The sequence below is a fragment of the Meleagris gallopavo genome, chromosome 17, assembly GCF_905368555.1.
Source record: "Meleagris gallopavo chromosome 17, MGAL_WU_HG_1.1, whole genome shotgun sequence".
NCBI classification, from domain to species: domain Eukaryota; kingdom Metazoa; phylum Chordata; class Aves; order Galliformes; family Phasianidae; genus Meleagris; species Meleagris gallopavo.
In genome coordinates this window covers 981,070-1,003,695 of record NC_139420.1, presented here as the reverse complement: position 1 = coordinate 1,003,695, position 22,626 = coordinate 981,070, and the positions used below count along the sequence as shown (strand labels likewise).

General features: G+C 43.0%; 1 protein-coding gene across 10 annotated transcripts in view; it reads left to right on the top strand.

Moving 5' to 3' along the window:
- The window catches only part of GNB1L (G protein subunit beta 1 like), a 35,438-nt gene that overhangs the window by 5,204 nt on the left and 7,608 nt on the right, over positions 1-22,626 (top strand). For 5 of the 10 annotated variants that reach the window (XR_014887005.1, XM_085238498.1, XM_085238499.1 and 2 more), the window contains exons 2-5: positions 13,703-13,870; positions 14,073-14,198; positions 15,912-16,074; positions 19,815-19,913. Coding sequence is in view for 9 of the 10 variants with exons in the window: in XM_085238498.1 (XP_085094624.1) it covers positions 13,755-13,870; positions 14,073-14,198; positions 15,912-16,074; positions 19,815-19,913 (504 nt within the window). In the remaining variant the exon portion in view is untranslated. Of the gene's footprint in view, positions 1-4,608; positions 4,679-4,796; positions 5,178-10,471; positions 10,561-11,111; positions 11,217-13,034; positions 13,044-13,702; positions 13,871-14,072; positions 14,199-15,911; positions 16,075-19,814; positions 19,914-22,626 lie in introns of those variants that run through there. The other 5 variants (XM_085238494.1, XM_085238493.1, XM_085238492.1 and 2 more) reach the window with 4 other exon arrangements.

Here is a 22,626-nt window from a genome sequence, read left to right as displayed (position 1 = left end):
ATTATCCATTCCAACTTGCGCAGAAGTGACCTATGTAAATGTAATGTGAGGTGGACCCAGCTGCCTAACTACTCCGGATCTTTACTGTGCTTAGTCTCTATATAGGCTGTTGCTTTTCCAAGTGACCAGTTTGAAGGTGACACTGGAATTCTGAACATTGAGGTCAGGAATTCACTCGTTTACCACCAACTGTCCACCAGCTGCACTGCAAACCCGCAGCAGCGACAACCAAAGGTAGATGTGAAGGACGCAGTGCCCGGGCCTGAGGAGCCTTGCACCTCGCATCTCATGGCCCCGCTGGGATGCCCGAGGGTCTGACATTTACCCCTCTTGCACTGTCTGACTACTCTTTGGAATTAACTTTTTAAAGGTTTATTTTATTGCTCCATTGCTGAATTATTATAATCAACAGTTAGCATTTAATTATAGCAATTTTATGCTGTAAATGTTGTGTATGGCTGATGATGTAATTGGACGTTTAATAATATCCTTAATTTAAAAGTAAAAAGGGAGAATCTCTGAAACGAGTGTCTATGTGCTTGTGCCTGTTAAACGCTGTTATCATTATCTAGTGACAACGTGTGATCTTCCTAGCTAGAATTCTCTTTCATGCTGGCACTGTCTTTGTGCCAGATCGTTCCTGACCCTAGAAGCACCTCGGGGTGGGGGTGGGAAATGAATGTGTCCCCAGAGCCTCCTTCAATGTCATGTTTGGCCATGGGGGAATGGCAGCCGCAAAGGCTGAGCATGGCCCTGGGCCCGCTTCCTTCCATCGCTCCGAGCAGCACAAGCGGCCAGCACAGGGCTGTGCGTTTGGTAGCTGGGAGTCACAGGGGAGCGCGCTATGAGGAGTGGGGTGACATTATTTGTCGTCCACGCGAGGGGAAGGCAGGCAGGAGTGTGTCTGAGTCACCCGCTCCTCCCGGAGCGCCTCCTGGGGCGGTGCTGCCGCGTGCAGCCCGGTGCAAGACTGAGCCTGAAGGCTTCGCAGGCCTGGTTGCTTGTTCTATGGCAGTCTGACCTTCTGGTAATGACTTCAATATGATTCAGTCTTTTCTCTTTTGCCCGATCTTGTTGATGAGCCTTCATGCCTGATCCTTCCCCGCTGTCGTGGCAGCAGCACAGGCCTTCCATGCCACCGGTACGATTGCTGCTCGGGTTCAGCCGGCATTGGCGCATTTTGGTGCATTGCTGGCAGCGTTGCTGTTTAACACAGTGGACCAAGACTGCGACCTTGTAGAAAAATGACTGATCCTGGAGCTGCTCTTGTGAACCTTTGGAACTCTGAGGCTCACTCAAATGATGAGGGTTGAGCAGTATGTAGAACTGGGTCCTGGTACTGTTTGCCAGTTCATATGCGTTGTGATTGCCAGAAATTGGAGCTCCTGAGGCAAGTGTGTGTGAAGGCCGAAGCACCCAGTCTTGAGTGGACGTGTGGAGAATGGCTGGGATGTAGGTTCCTGTGGGTCACAGTACTTACTATAGAGTACTAATAATAGCAAACAGACTCATTCCTTTCCCACATCTCTAGGGTTTTAAAAATCCAGCAGAACCAGCAAAATACCTAAAGCTCAGCCAGTGAAATCCAGCCAAATTTTGTACAGATTACAGTGCTAGTTTCAATTAAATATAAATTGTGCACTTAAAACATACAGTTTGCTTAAAAGGAGTTACTTTGCCAAACCGTAAATGTACCAATTACTAAACTAAGAAATAGCAGTTCAAGGAATCCACATTTATAAAGTTCAGAAAAAAAGCCTTTCAGGTATTTTTACTGCTTTTATTTAACCATGTGATTCATGTTTAATCCTGGTTAGACTTAATTCATACATACGTATCTTTATGTATGTATCTTATGCAGGCTGGACGCTTCTCCCAGGCAAGTGCCTGCTGTGTCACCACGTTTGTTCAACGAGGGCTGGGGGAACAGAGGGTACAACTCAGTCACGTCATCTTATGCGTATATGAGAAGTCTGTCTCACATTATACCTACAAGAAATACACAGGCGCTCATAATTCATGTTATCTCATAAAATGTAGAAGAGCGTTCTGAGACTGTAAATGAAGGTAATTTATGTATAAAACCTCATCTGTGAAGAATTTATTGCTATAGTAGGTATAATATGCTTTGGCAGTCTTCTTCCCTGAAACTAGGACTTGCAGATTTGAAAAGAGAAATTACCTTGCAGGCTGAATTATACCTGCTTTTATAGAAAACACATTATGATGAAGGCTTTTGTGTTCGACAGAGATAAAGACAGCTGCTGGGTTAGTGTTCCTTGGCTGTTGCTCACAGATGTGCATGCACATCTTCACTGTGTGAAGTCTCCTTAAAATCTGTATTGCTTTCGTGCTGCTCTTGTGTAAAATTACTGATGTATTTTGTACCTTAGTGGGAACTGTTTTACCACTGAGGAACCTGCAGAAGTATATCTGCAGTTATAAATTTTCTGAACTGTCCTGTCTAAAAGTGAACGTTCTGTTTTGCAGAGGCGGTTTGATAGCAGTTTCATGAAATCCAGTTCTCATTTCCTCATTCAAGGACTTCACAGGGAGCACGTGGGCTCACCCTGCCCTCCGTACTTGTGCAGAACTAGCTGAGAAGGACCATGGGGTCCATCCATCTCATGGCCTATAAGACAAAGGTGTTTCCGGGTGACGACGGGGAGATGTGGCTGATGTGTCACAGCAGATTTTGGATGGTGGGCTTTGGGCATGTGGTGGTGGAAGGGAGGCTGGAACAGTGGTTGTGGTGCAGTGATGCTGTGCCCAGCCCTGGGGAGATTGCAGCACCATCTCCTCCACGTGTCAGAGGAGCACTGACAGAATGGCATCTGACGTGGGAGTCTGTGGAGCAAAGGTGTGTCGTTGAGCTCCTCTGTGCAGAAAAAATGGCACCCACTGACGTTCATCAGTGCTTGCTGATTGGAGATGGAGACCCAGCAGTGGCTGTGAGCTCAGTGAGGGCAGTGACAGTGATGTGAAAAACAAGCCATGCTCCACGTGGCCATGCAGGTTGTTAGGAGCGCAGCATGCAGCTCTTGTTGATTGTGGTGAAAGTGCACAGCTGGGGGTGGTGACTGTGTGTTGCAGCTGAGAATTTTCTCCATCAAATTATTGTGCTCCTAGATGCAGTTCCAATAGCACTGAATAGGAGGTGTTACTTTTGGAGCAAATGGTGTATTTTTTTTTTTTTGTTTCTTGTGCTGGGATTCTAAGATTACGTTGTGCACATACGATTTTATAATGTTTGCCTCTTTTGGCCTGAACACTTCCATTAATATTGGTTTGCTTTTTTCCTCAATTTTCATCTCATACAATCCTTGCTACTCCAGTTGTTACCCATAGCGCAAAGTAAAATTAAAACAGGGAATGATCTAACTGTAAAATATGCCACTTAAATGCAGATAGCTGGGAATGAAGAGAAAGAGCTGATAGTGTATGTTAGAGGGGTCCTGGTCCCAGGAGGCAGCGGAGGCTGTAGAACTTATCGCTGCAGAAGTGGACCAAAGCTCTGCGGGTCGGTACAGAGCAGGTGGGATCTTTACCTTCTTCCCTGACAGACAGACAGTTATGTAGGGAAGCTAGAAGCATACAGTGCTTTCCTTTGAAAAGGTCTGGTTGTTAATGTGCTGAATTCTTGTAAGGATAATCAAGAAATAATTGGTAGCAAGCATGTTAATACTGCATTGTTGATACTGGAAGTATTTTAATGTTTCAGAGTCTGATCCATTGATAGTCAAATGCCTGCCTGCTACTGCGCGTGTTACCGACATGACATTTATTTGGAAAATGTACAGATCGGGAAGTGAATGTTGTGTGTGTGTTTGTTGTTTTGTTCTTGGCAGTGAGTGTTGGTTATCCCTGAAGTGAAGGGTTGGTGCCCTGAAGGTGCATGTGGTAGCTCTGCAGGAAGAAGTTTCTGGTTAGGAGCAGTTTCTTCATGCTGCACTACCGCCTGAGATGTCTTTGTGCTCATTTGAAGTTGGCTGAGTGGAAGGATGAGACAGAAGAGGGACTCTGAGGCTGTGCACACCCACAGGTGGGGCCCAGGGCTGGGGGGTTTGGTGCCCGCGGGGCATCCACACAGCACGTGGTGCCTGCCCAGCTCCTGAGTGCCCACACAAACCTGCCTGTACGTGGGTGCTGCTTTTTGTGCAGTACACAGCAGTTCTATTACTTACATCAAGTTACTCAGACATTGTTTCGTTATCGACCTTCGTAGCATTCAGAGGGCACCTGCGAGGAGGGGGCAGCACTGAAACACCTCTCTATAGCAAACAGAAGTTTTTTAAAATGTCTGGGTTGTATTTTTGGAAGCAAAACTATACTGTTTTAATTAGAGGATGTGGGTGTTCTTGTCAAATGGAGAAGTCCCCATGCCCGTGTTGCTGCCCTGGACGCAGGCTTTGAGCAGAGGCCCTTCCACGCGCTGTGCTTTCAAGGTTGCTTCACTGTGTCTGAGGAAACGCAGAGTGGCACTGATGAGAAACCCAGCATCAAGAAACCCTCGGCGGTGCTCTCAGACGTGCTGCTGGGAAACGTTTGGTTTTGAGTCGAATGAAACAGAGGCCCAGTTCTTAGGAGTATCATCTTTTCACCTTTCAGTTCGGCGAATGTTAGCACAGACGAAGCAGAGCTGTTAGAGCAAAGCCTGAGCGAAGCGAGCCTCCGTCCGGTGAGTGTTCCGATCTCACCGTCCTGTTTTCCAGGGCAGCACGTCGGCTGTAGGGCAAAAATAAACGCAGCCTTTTAAGTCTTCACACCTAAATATGTTTATGCGTATTTTTAGTCACTATTTACTGTTTGCAAATTTATCTTGATGTGAAAAAAAAAAGTTTCAGTGTATTGTTCTCTTAACAAAGGTTTGACCCTCGCCTTTACAGACACAATTTCACTATTTTTCCTCCGGTCTTTAGTTCAAAGGCGCTTCTAAGCACGCAGGCATTGTATGGAGCAGAGATGTGTGCTTTGTGTCACAGGAGTTTAGGGAACAATGCGAAGGTCAATTGTGTTGCTTGCTCTCCTGTCACATGGGGTGGGTGTGTACATGAATGCATCCCTGGAATTCCACTGTGGGATTTGCATCTTTGAAGCCGCTGCTAAAATTACTGCTGAGGCTCTTCCAAAGGCGGATACTGATAGAAGATTCAATGGAATCGAAGGTCGCCAGCCTGGTAAGCGTTGAAAGATACCTGGCTATGATACTATTTCTGATTTAATAAAGCGAATGGGAGGCTAGCCCTTTGTAATAATTAGGACTAATTACTGAAGAGGTGTTGACAGATGGGCTAAGAGGAAACAAACTGCCTTTATCCAATGGCTTAGAGTCAGATTACTAGTCTTGTGTTATCTGTTTCTCAGAAAGTAGAAGCTTCAATCATTCGCTAAGTCTTCAAAGGGGAAAGGGATCCTCACAACGTACAGGATTTGGGATGAAGCTATGAAATACGTCTTTGACTCAAAATGGCTAAATTAATCTCCTTTCCGTAAATTATCATACTTTTAAAGTTTGAGTTACAGATGGAGAATCTGATTATGGTCCTGCAGAGTAAGGGAAATCGATCTGATGGCTGTCCTGTTGTTCATTACCGCTGCTCACGGGTTAGCCTACCCTCCGTTCCTCGCTGTTCGTAATGTCATGATTTCTTTGTTTTCATCTCATGCCACGCTTGTTTTCCAGCTGAGAAGGAGACCAGGGAAGATACGCAACAATCCCCCACACTGTGTTTTATGCAGATCTCATATTTGCTTCTGAGCAGAAAATGCATCTGCCAAAAGATGAGATTTAGGAGACAGGATCACGGGCATTTTAGGAAGAAGAAAATGGTAATTTGGGTTTACCAAAGAATTCCTCAGTGATGTAACATTTCCTTAAAAAATTTCTCTCCTTTTGGAGGCAGTGGCCATCCAGTACAGCTGCATGAAGTGGGTACAGCATGGCTGTCCGATGTGGATGGAGCTGGCAGAGACATTCAGGGTTAATCTGTTGTCACAAGAGTGGGGCTCGTGTGGCTTACTGAAGGCGAGGGTTTAGCAGTCTAGCAGCCCTCCCTAAGCCCCGTCTTTTCTGAGAAGCGCGAGATAAATAAGATTGCATTTAATAGCATCAGAAGAAGTAGCTTTCATTATTTATTTACTTTTTAACAGAAGAGGCCTTTTAATTAGTGTTTAAATATTTATAACAGTTTTATTGTGCTGTAAAATTGGTTATACTTCGATCTAGCTTTTCTGGTTTGAGGTAATAGGACGGGTAAAAGTTTTCCTAATGAATTTGGTCAGAAGATGACAGTGTGATGATCTGGTGACAGACACTTCAGCTCCTGGCAGCGCGCTGTGCCGGGGCTGATGGGCGCAGTCAGAGGCTGGCAGTTCAAGTTCAGGTGCTGCAGAACTGTTCTGAGCTTCCCACGAGGGCAGTGACACAGCCCTGCATTTCACTTGATTTTTGGCCAGGAAGTTTATTGCAGGTGACAGGAGTGAAGTTTGAGGTCTCGTGTGTAAACCATGGAACTCTGACTTTACGTCTGTCCATTTGCTAGATGTTAATTAGCATTATTCCTTAAAGCAGGTCAGCTAGTTGGTCAGAACGTCACAGACACAGGAAACAGTGCTGGGAGCTGAGAGCTGAGCATGGTCACTATTCAGCTGCTGTTCAGCTTGGCACCCACTTTTCATTAATATTAATTAAAATTAATAGATTAATATCAATAACACAACTGTTTAGTATGCGATCAGGCTCAGAGCTTTGGACATGAGAGCATATTGAATGAAAACATCCTACATGCTCTTTCAAAATGGATATAGCCTTACTTGGTGAAACTGGCCTGAAAGAACAGCTGTGGGTTTGTATCTCAAGTGCAGGCTTAGGTTAAACTGTTAAAATAAACTTTTTTATTTTATATTCAGGTAATATTTGCCTTGTAAATGTCAGCCCTGTTTGCACTGGTATTACAGTGATTCTCATTAGATTTCTTAGATTAACTTGCTCTCCAATAGCAATTTGACTTCTCCAAATGAAATTTGTTTACACTTTATTGGAATCCTAATAGACAAATTATTAATTAGGCCTGAATTTTGGGAGATATTTCATAGCATAACAGTTCTTTATAATCTTTGACATACACATAGCATAGGTAATGTTGTTCCCCTTTTTTGTCTTTGTGCTCGCAATCTCCTCCCACTCACAGCTGGACTCATTCATGTTCATTATGGGCCATTCATGTTCAAAGGAACTTCAGGACTTCGATCTGTAAGTGGCAGTAATTTTTATTTCAAGTGTGGCCAAAGCAAAATAGAATACACTGCTAAATATCTGTATACATTTCTGTTTTAATGTAGTTAGGCTACTTGTAGAGTAAGAAGAGTTTTGGTTGCACGTACGATAACCTGGTGTAAGATTAAAAACTCATAAAACTGACTGAAATATTGAAATTAATGTGATTTGAAGATGAGAGTAAAAATGAGATTTAGCCCCATCTTCCCTTCTGATGGCTGTGAAGGCCACATTCTGAGCTGTGTCGGTCTCTGGCAGCTCCAGGCTTGGTCCTGCGCACCAGGAATCGATTGGTAAGGCACAGTGTGATGCCTTTCAGGAGTTCGCGTTAATTTCCTATCGGTTGTTTTTTTGACAGAAGATCATATTACGTGTACATTTCCTTAATTCCACACTCTTCAGTTATATTTCACACTTTGAAGAAAAAAGCATAGAAGACAAAATGTCATCCGCTGTGTATTGTGTTTCCTGTGCCCTGTGGGAGGAAAAGAAAAGTAATAGAACAGACAAATAAATAAAAGCGGTGTTGAAACTGCCGTGACAGCTTCTGCTCTTGCACCACGGAACTGCAATCAATTTTTTGTCTTCGTTGGTCAGGTGCCAGAATAACAGCATCATACCATACAAAAGTAGATTAATTAAGGCAATTATAACAGAATAAATTAAATAATCATAAAAGTTTGTCATGGGAAAAATATGTGTTTAGAATTAATTAGTTTTCAAATAGAGCAATACTTTAATTGGGCAGAGTTACAGAATCCTTAATTGCAGGCACACAGTTCCGGCTCCAATAACTTCAGTTGCTGTAACAACTTGATACGTTTCTTCTCTGTCAATTCTTTTTAATAGTTTGTTACCAAAGAAGATTATTGCAGGACATGTCTGCTGAAATGTCCGGAGGTTTAATGAAGCCCCCGCTGTCCGAGGGCTCTGTTAGCTCGTGGGAGCAGCGGGTGAGCAGTGCTGCAGCAGTGCTGCTGGCTGCGGAGGGCGGCCATGCAGGGCTGGGGCTGCTCTGCTCCAGCTGTGCTGCGTCAGTCGGACGGGCCGCAATTCGTCCCGCTGTGTGTTGCACTGAGGCGGCTGTGTAAAGTCTTCTTTTCGCTGACGTTCTGCATTTTCCCATTCTCCGGATTTTCTAGGAGATCTGGCCTTGTCATTTTCTTTTTTTTTTTTTCTTTTTTTTTGGTGCTCCCTTTATGGAGGGTGTGTCGCAGAGAACAACTGCGTTTTGAGAAACTGTGTTTTGTGCCTACATCATCTCACTGTACCGAGCAGGTGGTTCCCAGAGTAGATCGTAGGGTGTCTTTCCTCATCTGCAGCGTGAAGCTGGTGATGAAACAGCAGGACTTCGTCCATCTCAGCTGTATTTCCACGCTGTATTTCAGGCTGTCCTTACTAAAAGCCAGTGTGCTGCTATCGTGAGGGAGGGGTCTTCTGATTTCAGCCTCCATATATTTAGTGTGAATATAATTGTGATATGGGGCTGCCTTCAGTGAGATGTGCAGTGCCCCAAAGGTGTAACGGTGCTGGAAGAGGCCAGGCAGCTGATGGCTGAAGGCAAATGTGTCAGAATGAAAGGCTGAAAAAAATTATCAGTCTGACACAGTGGGAGTATTAGAATGATTAATGTTTATGTTAATTTATGGCTTTTACATATTGATTAATAGCTTTTTGCTTCAATGACCAAAGTGTGTAAGTGGCAATGAGATCCATATGCTAACTCAGTGTCTTGCAGATAATTACTGTCCTTCTTCCTTTTGTTCCCATGCTGACCCTGTTTTTGTATGGAAAATAATAATTATACTTTCAAATTCTTCTATCTGCCATTTTTAAGGTGAGCCCCAAAGCAGGGCCGCAGGGCTCGGCATTCCTGAAGGTGATGCACTGTCACCTCTGTGCGTTCTTCATGCAAACTTCATGACTTAAAATCGTAACATACTGTGCTGCAGTGTCCTCCTGCTGTGGGACACTGGTGTTCTGTGAGGTGCCAACGCCGTCAGCAGCCGTTACCTGGGTGAAGCCCATCACGATGCGCTGTGTTGCACGATGCTTATTGGGCTTTTTTTCCTGCTCCCATAAGATTGCTTGGCGTCCCGCCAGCTGCTGATGCGCAGTTTTGTTTGCTGCCGATCCGGTGGTTGGCTGTTACAATTAAAATGTGGAAACTTCCACCGCTGGTTGTGTAAGTGTGAGCTGGGGGAGCTGCTGTCAGTCAATACGAGGCTGCAGGGCCAGGCAGTGCAAACCAGTGCGTTCTCTTTGACACTGAGGTGCCTCTAGCAAGTTTCCTGAGCAGAAGCTTTCCATCTGGAAATCTGCCTGGATTCTGTACCCTCAGTGCGCACTGCTGAGTGCTTCCCATCCTGTCCTGTGATTGCTGGGTTTTTTTTTTGTTTTTTTTTTTGGGGGGGGGGGGGAGGGGAGAGTAAGTTTCAAGGGCAAATATAAAATACAGACATACTTCACTGTGCTTAATTTGTACTTTGGTTATCACTGGTAATATGGAAAATAATTAGTTTGAATAGAATGCGTTGGTTATCCTTACGGCTAAAAATTGACTGCTTTATTCATACATTTTGCTGGCTAAATCAGACATTGAAGTTCTGCTTGAAATCAGATTCTTGATTCAAAGATTTCTACTAATTTCTAATTTAAATTTGAAATACATATTCTTAAAAATAGTGTTAAAGAAATCCTAAGAGTACAGTACGGGTTCATATCTACATTAACACCAAAGACTGTAATTGGAGCTTTAAACTGAAAGAGTAAGGCAGTGGTGTTGGTTGGTGGGTGAGTGAATTTTGAGTGTGCTCAGCACTGTGCAGTGCTCCCACAGCTCCCAGCCGTGCAGGCAGTTGCTGTGCAGCTTTCCTTCTGGATCTGCTCTCAGCAGTGCACGTTTCTGTGGCTGCACACAACACACAGACTGTGTTTTTCAGGGCTCTGGAGTAAGAATGCCAAAATCAGGCTGCCTGGCTTTTAATTTGGGCTTTAAATCTCAGTCCCTCTTCATTCTTCCCTAAGCGTTTTATACATGCTGACATGATGCTGAATACAGAAAGGCTTTTCTTTGTGCCGTTTTTTCACCCAGGTGCAAACAGATTTCTTTGTAAGATTGCCTCATGTTATCTCTTTATTGCTGACTTCGCTGTTTCACTGTATTCTGTCATTTTTTTTCATTGGTATATGCAGAATGAAGAACTGGGCTTAAAAATTGCCACAACGCATCTAACAGCATTTGTGTACCAAATCACATCCCAGCTCTCAGGCCTTTTGCTGAGGTGAGCTGTGATCATTCAGCTCGTGCCCCGGCTCCCCGAGTCGCAGCAGTGGCTCAGAACGGCGAGGGCGGGTTTGTGCAGCAGTGCGGGCTGAGAAGAGGCTTTGTGTGAGTGAAAAAGGAACCGTGGAAGAAGGAGGGGGATCAATTTATTCACATCTTTCTCAATTCGTGGTGTGCTGGGTTTTCCTGTGGCAGGGTGGCATCTGGCAGACCAGGCATTAAAAAAAAATAACAGGGATTTCTTGTAGCTAGTGATGAGCACACCTGGATGTGCTGAATTTTTGCAGTAGTAATTATGTCTGCACACCTGCTGGTTTCAGTCCCCAGTCAGTTTGCCAGACGTGCTTAGAGAGATTTATTTCACCTGTACCTGAAAAAGTGCTCTGACAGTGGAGCTTCTACTGTGAGCGAGCCTAAAGAGCAGAGCACCTTTTCCATGTCTTTGTTGGAGCCATTGGTGTCTCAAGCAGAACTGTGGAGTTTGTTGGGGGGGGGGAGTGTTTGGATGATATTTTAATGGCAATTTGTTTTTGCTTCCATGTGTGATAGAAATACAAGTGACAGGAGTGGGAACAGGAGAGTTGCTGAATTCTGCTGGAATTTTTCCTGTGGGAATCTGTTAATGTTTTTAATTCTCTGAGAGATTTTTCTAAGGTAATCCTTTTGACATTTACATATTTTAAATGACTCTCATAAAATAAAAGCTTAGCTTTTTTTAATATGTATGTATAAAATGTGGAAGTGATGATACTGGGATAGCACTGCACACAACTCAAATGGCTCAAAGAGTATTCTGCAGCCTATAGAGAATCAGCTCTGTGTAGGAGATTAATAGTGAATTGTTCTTTAAAATAATGAAACTTTGGAGGAAATTCAGTTGTTGTGGCACTTAGCAGAAGCATGTTTTGTACCTAATGTGTGCTGTGCTGCATGTAGCCGTTTGCTAATTGAAACACTGATGTGAGCAGCTGAGTTTTCCCCTTGTTGCTCACACAGGGATTTAATCAGGGGCTCAGGGCTTTGCAGCACACCTTGTGAGCAGTGCCTTCGGTGGTTTGTGCTGTTCTAAGGTGAAGCTCAGAATCCAAGAGATGCAACTGCGAGCACAGGGAGGCCAGAGGTTAAAGTGGGGAAAGAAACAGACAAGAAAGCTTTCTTACGACCTTAGGCAGCTTGCTTCTTCAGGCCCCTGAGCCAGATTTCGATTTCAGATCAGCCTAAATGCTAAGCAAATCATTTAATTAAATTTGCTGCAGATATCCCCAGTTAACAAGAGCAGATTGGTCTCCCTGAGGCTAAATGGAGTTAACGATAAAATAAATGTTGTGCTAATTAGAGAACTCGTTTTCTGACACCTGGGGTGAAACTTGAAGAGGTCCTAGAGATCTTGGACTGCACATTCATGGATGTGAGCCTTATGTTTGTGCTTCACGTGGGGGCTTCTGAAAAAGGTACCCAGGGGTGGTAAGATCACACAGGCTTCATACTGAGCATGGCTGTCACTGTGTGTTGAAGTGCAGCATGGCAGAACTGCTGTCTGTCAGCATCAGCACACCGCTGTGTGTTTTGTTATGCCTGTGAGGGAGCAGGGAGTGCTGAGCCCCTCGGTGCTGTGGGTGTACTGCAGTAACTTACGGGATGCTCCTGTGTGTCTGCAGGAACTGGTGGGTCCTTTATGGGGGTTTATAAGGCATCACAAAATGTCGATCCATTTAAGTTCTCCTGGGACTTTTTGCTGGCTCAGGTACCTGAGAGCAAGAATTTATCAAAAGTTCTGAAGTGATTTGTCCAGGCTCATGGATATAGAAGGCAGCACAGATGCATTTTTATAGTTCAGCACTTGCAGAAAGATGAATGAGACACTTAAGACTGTCATACTGCTGTTCATTTGTTGACTCATGATAGGAAGTAGTAAGAAGTCATTTCATATGCTCAATAAAAAAACAATATGGACTTAATATTAAGCCCCATTTCAAAATTCACATACCTGAATTGCAAAACAAAACAAAACAAAAAACAAACAAACAAAAACAACAACACCAAACCAAACAGAAACAAAACAACCAAGCAAAGAACCTGGCTCCACAGAGCAAAAAGTTGCTTCATTTGCTTTAAATGGAACTTTTGTTTTAACAATGGAGGTTGTTTTGGTTTTTGTTTTGCTGTAGCCAGTCTGAAGATTTTTCTGAGGCGCTGCCCTTGTAAAGACATGCACTTGCAGTGTCTGCCTGATGCCAGATAAAACCCTTCCCATAGGCAGGCACACAGTTGTGGTCTGTCAGCAAAACTTCTGTGTCAGTAATTGGAAAAATGCTATTAAAAACAACCTGCCCAGTAATCCCAACCTGCTTTGTCTTCCTTGCTCAGTGCACAGACTCAGTGTTGTTCCTCCCTTTAGAAGGACCAGCTCCTCTGACAAGCTGCCAGCTATTGTTTTTGTGGCTCCACACAGTGTTGTTTTGAGGGTGACAGCACACTGCTGTCCCAAGGCGACCTTCTGTGACAAAATTCAGGATTAGAGCACAGGTGAAGCATGTTCCTGACGGGTGTTCAGAGCTGGAGCTCACCATGCCAACCCCGTGGAGTAAAATGTTTAACTAAATTCTAGGTAGTGTGAAATAATGCGTTTCTTTTTTCAAGTAACCATGCTTGGAACCAGAAGCTGAAGCAATGGGGAGAGGTGGCAGCCTTGTGTAAAAACGATCATAGCTCAGATCTCATCTGAAATTCTTTTCACTTGACATATATACTGCAGTGCTTTTCTGTAAATGGTTGTGGTTAGAAAGCACAAACAGAGCATTTGATGGTGAAGAAAGGGAAAGACTTTCCAGAAGGATAAGTGGAAGGATAAATTATTGCATCCAGTTTCTTGCGTTTAGTATCTGTTCCTTTTTGCAGCAGAGAGAACAGCTGAACAGTTCTGTGTTTACAGGGATATGTATGCACATGGCCAACTCGGCAACCACTAAGCTTAGAAGGAAACCACCACCTAATGTCAGCACGCAGATTGGGTGGCTGCTCAATCACTCAAAGCTAAGAGGAATTACTTCCAAAGGATTGTATTACCAATATTAGATGTTACTTCTACAAAAAGCTAATGTCTTCATCCAAAAATATTTACAGTTGTAACTTCCCTGCAGGCTGCCCTGCCCTCCATGGTATCCGTGTCGTTTTGCTCTCCCAGTTGCTCGGATGGCGCAGCCACCTCCAGACCCACGCTTTGTGCTCAGAGGTACCGGTGCTGCTGTCCACGCGCTGCGTTTCTCCTGCGGAGGTGAAGAACCTGCCGTCCCCATTCTCTTCTCTGGGTAAGTAAATCTGGATTTCTGGCTAAGCTGAGCATTGTACAGACATTTCCTTTTAAAATAAAGGATGTTGTTTAGATAACCAACAAAACGCGTGGCTGGTGAATGATGGGTCTGTTGTCTTGGTACGTGTAACTTCCAGCTGGGGGAAAAAGAAGGGGAGGAGGTATTGGACTGTCTTATCAGCATCTGTTATTGCTGCCAGGTCTGAGAATGGGTTTATCCATGTCTGGAACCTGAAAACTCACAGAGTGGACGCTACCCTGGATGGCCATGGAAGAAAATCTGTCTACTGGTTGGAAACGATGGATAGTAAAGACAGGCTCCTGAGGTAAGTGAGGCAGGCAAAAAGAAGTAAAAATTATTTTTGTTCCTGTTATGTACCTGAGTTAAAAAAAAAAAAAAAAAAAAAAGAACAACAACAAAAAAACATAAAGAGCGGGAATATTTTATTTTTGGAGTCACTGATAGCCTCTCCAACACATACAGAAAATGTACAGAAGTACAAATAACCCAGAATTACTATGACCAGTTAATTTCTTCATGATTTACATGAGTCTGCATTGCAGTGTGACTACATGTGTATCATAAAGAAATTAATTGTACCATTTTTCATTGTAATTTCATAGTGTCCTTATTACTGACATCAGGTGAAGTTTCTGCTTAAAGGAAATGGATTTGAAGTTAGGTGCTTCACAACTGTTTCTCAGGGAAGATCAAATCTGGTACAGTATACAAATTGTGAGAAGGAGAAAAAGGGGAAGAGAAGAAGCGGAGATGGGAGAATGGTGCGAAATGAGCAGGAATGCTGAGCTGCACGCCCATGTTGCAAAACGCCCGTGTTCTCATTTAGGAAGGGAAGGTTGGGAAGATTTGTGTACCTTGGATTAGACAGGTGATCTGAGCGGAGTGGATGCCAAAGTGTCTATATGACGAGGAGGTGTTCTGACACGTTTATCTAGAGAAGACATCTCTTATAATACACAGTGGAACTCATTAGCATTTATATTTGTTATCTACTTAAGTACAATTATCAACACTCTCCCCCATAAAATCCTATTGAATGAGTATTGTTTGTATTATTACAGAGCTTTTCATTACCTCTATTTTTGGTGTGTAACAGTTCATACAGCAGTGCAATTTTGGGACACTGTTTACCTGTATTTTTTGCTATTCTGCTCTAAATCACAGCAGTTTCTTGCAGTCCCACCACATTTTTGTATTCCTAGCACTATGTTTTCATAGTTTCCTATTCAGCTGAACAGCAGATGGGAGTTTCTGTACTGATGTTGAAGAAGCCCTAAATCAGTCAGATTTGCATCTACCTCTGTTTTGTTTACACGGTTCTGTCAAGCAATACTACTAATTCAAATAAGAAATGGATGAGGAATTTCTGATGACCCCTTCTCCCAGGCAGTAACAGGATGGGTATCCTGTGCTGCTGTAGTTTAACTCCAAAACTGCTGCTTCTCCACAGCAATGTTTTGTTCCAGGGCAACTGGAGCTGGGTAAATACGTAGCAACCAATGCTGTGCGGTCTGACTGGCCTTCTTGGCCTTACTGTGTGGGAGCACATGGGCTTTCCCCCTGGGTCGAGGAGGTGTACGAGTCTGCTTCTGCATCTGGCTGTGTGAAGCTGGCCACTGAGTAACTCATTCCTTTACCTTTGTGGTCCTTCTTGTCTTGCTCTTTGTCTTTCAGCAGTCAACAAACCTGATCACTCTGTTTCACTGTTATGGTGAGAGAGTGTTAAATATGCTAATGTGTAGTATTCTTGTCATGAAAATTTTCAAATACTCATAAATAGTTGCATATTTAAATAGTGTAACTGTGTTTGATGGAGTCTCTCCTGGTAAGAGAGCGTGGCTGACAGTGGGGTTGGTGTGTCTGACTCTCAGCTCCTCTCTCCTCCTGGTAGCTTTTGAAGCTTTACTAAGCTCAGTCCTTATTACGTATTAAAGTCCCAACTTTGAGATACTAAACTACAGGCAGGCAGGTTTCCTCAGTCCTACTGCTCACAGAACAACTTGCTTTATTGTAAAAGTCAAGGTCGTGACCAGAGGATCTGCCTGTGGGATTTAGCAGAGGGACGGACTGCAGTGATGGATTCTGTCTTCACGGAGAACGTGGGATTCTGCAGAAGCTCTCTGTTGAAGGTGGCACAGGGACGCTGGCTGATGGCCATGGCAGCCAAGACCCTGGAGGAGGTAGGAAATGCTTCTTTTTTCCGGTGCTTGGAACGTTGCTTAAATAAGAAAGTTTGGAAGGAGAAACATGGTTGCTTTCAAATCTGCTGCTCAAGAGGGGGCAGCACAAGGAACCTCCGGGGCTCCTAATCACCATTACCTGCCAGAAAAATGACTGAGTTATATAACTCATGCTCTAATAACAAGGATACCACCCCAAGTTTTGTGTAACATTTAAGTATTTGCAGCTGCCGATGGTCTTTCACGTGCAGGAGATTTGAAAGCTCCTGCGGTGCCGCTGCTGAATACTGTTAAAAGGGGAAAAGAGTCCTTCTGGGGAGCTAACAGTCAGAAGTCTGTCATCAGATGGCCGTACTCATCTGCTGTCTCTGGCTGGAAGTTGTGCCTGGTGAGAGGAGGGGAGGTGCAGGTGATTTGTAATGCGATATGTGGTCTTTCACCTCGGGCTAATTCTTTAACTGGTACTTTGGCTGGAAATAGTGGAATTACTATTAGCAGCAAGAGGTTTGCTCTGTTTGAAATAATTGTAGGGTTCACTTCAGTTCCTACTGTATACACCCACATTTCATACCCATTATCACAGCAGTCACTGACTGACAGCTTTGTTGGCATTTTCCACGTCTGTTTTGTGTAAATTGTATTTTTGTTTTCTTTGAAAGACTGCTTGAGGACATGATACAAAATTAAATTGATTCACATGCTTGACATTAAAATACCAAAAGTATGAAAAAAAAGAGGTGATATGAGTAAATAAAAGCAATATTGTAGCTAAATTGCAAGTTGTCCATAAGCATAGAAGATCACGAGCTTACCTGGACCATAGGATGCATATCTTGAAACTGAAAGTTACATTTTCTGTATACTAAGCAATATATGGGAATGGTGCCTGTATTGAGAGAAAATGTGGGCTCTTCAGTACTCAGAAGCTGAGGATATATGTAAGTACTTTGCTGGCCCACAGCCAGAATATTCAGCATTTTACAGAAGTGAGTAAGTCTGTAGAAACAGCCACTGTACCAGTAAATAAAACCATTCTCGGGCACATCTATTGTTCTGATCGAACGGAGAACTGCTTCCATTTTACAGAAGTGCTCAATGATATTTAACTTAAACCTGGAAAGTGCTGTCTTATATGAGGTGGAGAAGAACTTGTTTCAGGCAAAATGTGCACACACATTCTGTTCACAAAGAATTAAACAGTCATCCAGAGAGGAGCTGTTTTACCCCAGTGTCTCTTGCAATTCATCTCTGGTTTACTTTCATTTGTTTGCTTGGGCTTTGCAAGCTGGTAATGATTTGCTGTCTCCTGAGGTGAGAGTTCCTCTCTGTGTGTGAACTTGACACTGGAACTATGTCAGTTTTCAATAAATGCACATACATACGCTCCCATAACATACAGTGTTTCCAAATAGGCAGCACTGTGAGACACAGTACATTTGCAGCTTATGATTAAAATTAAGACTTAATAAGTGTTTATGCTTGGCTGGTGCCCAAAGAAGAGTAATTTTGTCTTAAAGCAGGTTCAGTCCATAAATAATGAGATCTGAACAGGCATTTATTTGTTCATGATTGCATTTAAATCACCAATTATGAGTTACATGCACTTTTCTTGCCAGTTTGCCAGAAACATGTTAAAAGCTTTATTAATGTGGAAAAGAAAAAGGGTGTGTTTCCTTGTGGCCAGTTTTAGCCACCCAGGAACACTATTAACCTCAGGCGAAGGAAAATCTTTCTCCTATTAAGCAAAACCAATATAAACACAGAACTTCAAGTTTTAGGTTACAGATGTCAAAATATATGAAATAGTATTTATTTCTAAGGCTCAGTTGTCTAATGCAGGCAATCTCTGGAACTGTCAGTCTAGCACAGGCAGCTCATGCCTGATTGCCTTCTGCAGAAAAAATCCTCTTCTCTGCTTTCCTTTGTCCTTTGCAAGCTCAACCATAGCCCTTGTAAGAGGTCTTTCCTTTTGAATCAGGATAAAATAAAGGAGTGGCTTTTTAAGAATTATTTTTAACCTGCAGAGATGCATTTATCCCAGTGCATTTATCTTTCCTTGCTAACTAAGTTACAGTCCTGGTTTTCTTGTAGTCTGGAAGACAATGCCCTCTGGGGAGCCAGTGATGAAAGGCACAAGATGAGAGTGGGTCACCTTCATATTTACAGCTGGTTTCCTCCAATAGCTAACTTGGTTGTTGTACTGATAGCAAGAAAGTTGCCAAGAGAAAAGAATCTTTTGTTAAGAGTGTAGCTGCAAAGAAGCAGAATTCCCAGATGCTCAAACTTTGGTCTGCACACTGCATGGCTCTGCTATAGCCTCCATCTGTCAAATCTGGAGAACAGTTTCCTGCTCCATTGCTAACTGGCTTTAGAAAATGCTCTGTATATTGTGTTTAGTACATCATTGACTTGCAGTCCTAGAGTGCAGCTGGCTTTTGGCAGGCTAGTTGACAATCTCTAGAAATAGGAAGATGTTCTGGCAAGCTTTGAACTAAAGGTATGGGATTGGAAAGCCATTGCAGCTGCCGCGGTCTTGATTGATGGTTCCCAGAGGAGCCATATTTGTTTAATACCTCATCTCAGATGCTTAAGGAAATTCACATGTCTTGGGCTGTCCAACAGCACTGTTGGGCCTTCGCACATTCTGAAATAATCCAGAGTGGCTGGCAATGCTGGATTTATCAAATATTTGAAGTCCTTTACTTTTATGAGATAATGTACGCTGTTGCTTATTTAATTAAAATAAAAGATCACCTCAGTGATTAAGTATGTGTCTGAGAAAGAGCAATACACACACACACACACACACACACACACACACACACACACAGATATATATATATAAAAGTGTCAAAAACTTGCTTCCAGGAACATAAGGTCTTTCTCTATAGTTCCAAGCTCAAGAATCAGCCCCAAGTAAGGCATTTCTGTGTCAGTCAAGAGACTAAAAACCTTCCAGTGCCAAACTGCAAAGGCAGACTCCCTGATCTTGCCTGCCATCGTCCTGTGGAGGAAATGAGCTACTTCTCTGGCAGAAGAAAGACTTTTGCCCCACTTTTTTTAAAGACAAACCCATAATTCATTGCCTTCAGCGCAAGCAAAAGTAGGGGCTGCTACACAGAGAGCAGGTGTTAAGCACAGTATTACCTGACCCTATTCAAAGCAGGGTCAGACAGCACTGTGGTAGAAATACTAGTATGCTGTCGGTGCTCCAGCCTGCACTGAGCAGATGATTTGGGGGTGTTAAGTTCTGCTAGCGCAGTCAACCAGTGAATAAAAGTCCACTTCAGATATATACAGTGGCTGTGTATCCACACAAGCTCTGTATCACCGTGCCAGAACAGAAGAGACAATAGAAGTGTCCACAACTGAATATACAAAAAAAACTTCGCTATGAAGATGCAGAAAGGGGAAAGAAGCAGGGAAGTGTTTTCAGACTAAGCTGTCTGCATTCTTACCTGTTGTAATGCACATCACCTACTCTAAAGAAGTCAGAAGAGATAATAGAGCAGTGGAAGAAGATGAAGTTACCTTCTAGCACTTCTGTCTGGTCTTTCATAAAACTGCTTACCTGTAGATTCCCCTACAGCTTCAACCTAACATGTATTCCCCAGTTTCCTCCAGACAGCTTTTTACTGGAAGCACTTACACTAGCCTTAATCACTTTAAAAGACTTGTGTTTTTAGCAGCAGGATTTCGACCTGGAGCATGACCAAATACTCTTGTTTTCCTGATGTCAGGTTCAGGTTTTGGAGCTACCATCCAAGACGTCGGTCTGTACCTTGAAGCCAGAGATGGGTGCCAAGCTGGGCATGCCCATGTGTCTGAAGTTATGGCAGGTAAGGCAAGAGCTCCCGCTAATTGTGAAATGTTTTCCCTGTGATTCATTTTATATGAAGCACATGAATCTTTCTTCACTTGGATTTTGATTTATTATCAAACCAATCAAGTAATTATACTATTAAAGGGGGGAAAGATTTGTGAACATCGTTAATGTAACTTTCAGAGCTCTCCAAGCTTTAATGGAACATTTGCAAATACTTAGGGTAAGCTTTATATCCTTAGGATAGGTACAGTTTTTGCATCAATCAAGAGGAAAAATGAGTGACTTACTGAAACCAGTTGTTTGATACAGCTTCTTGCCTTATTAATGATGAGAAACGATTGGGTTACTTAAAAACAGTGATTTTAATGGTAGGTTACATTCACTTTAATGCCCTCAGGATAAGGAAGCACTCTATGAACATTCCTGTTACCAGCATACAATAGGAACAAATATTTATGGTTGTACTGGCTTTGAACTAAAAGGTAAATAAAAACAGCTAATTAAAACAACAAAACAAAAAATAAACAACAAAAAAGTACATTTGCAGAGCACTTAGCCAGTGGTGCTTATGGGATGCCAGCAGTGAAAGGCAATTAGCACAAGAAGGCGGCAGTAGAGAGAGAAAGGAGTTCAGGAGGTGGGCTTTAAATCCCCCAAAATTAGTTGCAGTGCAGATTCTCTGCTTTACTCCCTGACCACTGACAGGTACAGGTCTGCAGCACCATCTGAGCTGATTTCAACCACATGATTCCCTTCAGTTTCATCTGAGGATTTGTATTGGTTTCAGCTGCAGAAAGTACTGATCAGCTGTGCATTTGAGGCATTACTGTCTTCACTCGGGGCCTGAACTGGGTGAAGTGCAGAGGAATTCAGTTGCTGGTATCAAGGAAAAGTAGGAGAGGCCACAGTGTAAGTCCCGTGGTGGAATAGCTGGGGGGAAAAAAGGCAAGTAGACTAATTAGGTTTTCATTAAACAAAGTTTATTCTAAAAAGGCAGTTGGTACTCAAGGAAATGAATGTGGCTTTCTGTGGCCCGGACATATTTTAACAAGATGAAGATAATTGAGGGAATGTACAGTGTTTAAAATTTTGTTGCCCCTACAAACAGTTCTCTTTCTCGCCATGTTTCCCACATGAACTAATACTGCTGATCCTCTAGGAAGCAGAGCAGGTGCAGAGTTTTGTTTTTTAAATAAGATTTTAATTCTGTTGTCAGTAGGGATAAAGGATAAGACTGGGAATTGGGAGAAGTTACCACAACTTCCTAGACTGCAACAGGCAAGGACAGTTGCAGTCTCACACTTACTCTTTTATTCTTTTTTTTTTTTTATTCTTTTACAAATGTGTTCAACTCAGTTCAAAGGCAAAGGGGAGGAGGATACTGTTTCAGGGCAAGTAATTATTGTGGTGTACCAAAGTGCTGCTCTGTGTTCTGTTTTGTGGTTTGACTAAGTGGGTCGCTGAGCAACCCTGTAACCATAAAAGCAGGACACCAGCTAACCCAGCTGTACCCTTCCTGAATAGAGGCAGCTCAGGATTTCTTTGTACCTCACCACGCTGGGCAGTGTGGACGTACCCAGGAGATGAGCACTCCCCGGCCCATCGCTTACGGGCAACACGCTGCCGAAGGGACTATTTGCTGCTTATGGCACAGCAAGTTAACAAACTGAAGTACAGACTGACATAGAGAAAGCTACATAATGGTGTGTAGGCTGCTGGTCAGCAGGAGCTTGGGGACTATCGGAGCTGTGGATGATATTTTTCTGCTTTCCATTTTTAGGAAAAGCCACGTACCAGGGATACAGGGCATCTTACTAGCAGTAGCATGAACTGGGAACTCTCACATATACACAGTAGACTTAAGATGAAGCTTATGTTAGGCTTGTGGATCAAGCCAACTCGCTGCTTCTAAGCAGTTTAAAGATACCAACATTTTATTTGGTTGTTCTGAAACTTTTTCTTTCCTCTCATTTGACTCTAAGTCTGTCCTTGACTTACTCACTGCGCTCGTTCATTTTTTTCTTTTCTCTTTTGAAGGCTCACAATCTTAAATACATTGTTCCTTCAGCTTCACACCTTTCTGCTATTACTAATTGGGTGGGGTAAGGATTTGCAGGAGTAAATACAGTCTTCCCTTCATTTTCTGTGCTCTTTGGGGAAGGCATCATGTTGCATAACGGCGCAAACAAAATAATTCAATGGGAACAATACATGTAGAAACTGGAAATGCAGAGTTATTACTTTATATAAACTACAGCAATTATTCTTGTTGAGCTGACAGCAGATCACCTTCTCTTCCTTCCTTGACAGTTATCCAAATGCAACATCAAACTGCTCTGTTTAGGAAGAATGATGATTTGTAATTTAAATTTTCCACTGACACCAGAACATGGCTGGCAAAGTCGTTTCTCCAGAAGTGTCCATTATTAACAGCTGAAATAAGTGGGCTGTTGTGAAGCACTGCTTGATAAGTCCAGGCATCAGACTGAGAGCTTCTCCAATCTTTCAATAGCTGTTATTAAGTTCAGGTATATGTATTCATTAAAATATTACACGCTTGAGCATGTCAGGAAGGAGAAGTACAGGAGGCCTTGATTTCACAGAAAAAAACACTTGCTTTTTAAAACAGACCAATCTCTCACTGCAAACTCCGTTTTTCAAATTAAGTTGAGATACCTGCAGCAGAAAGAGAAATGTTTCTGCTTGGCATTTGCTGTGATGCTGGA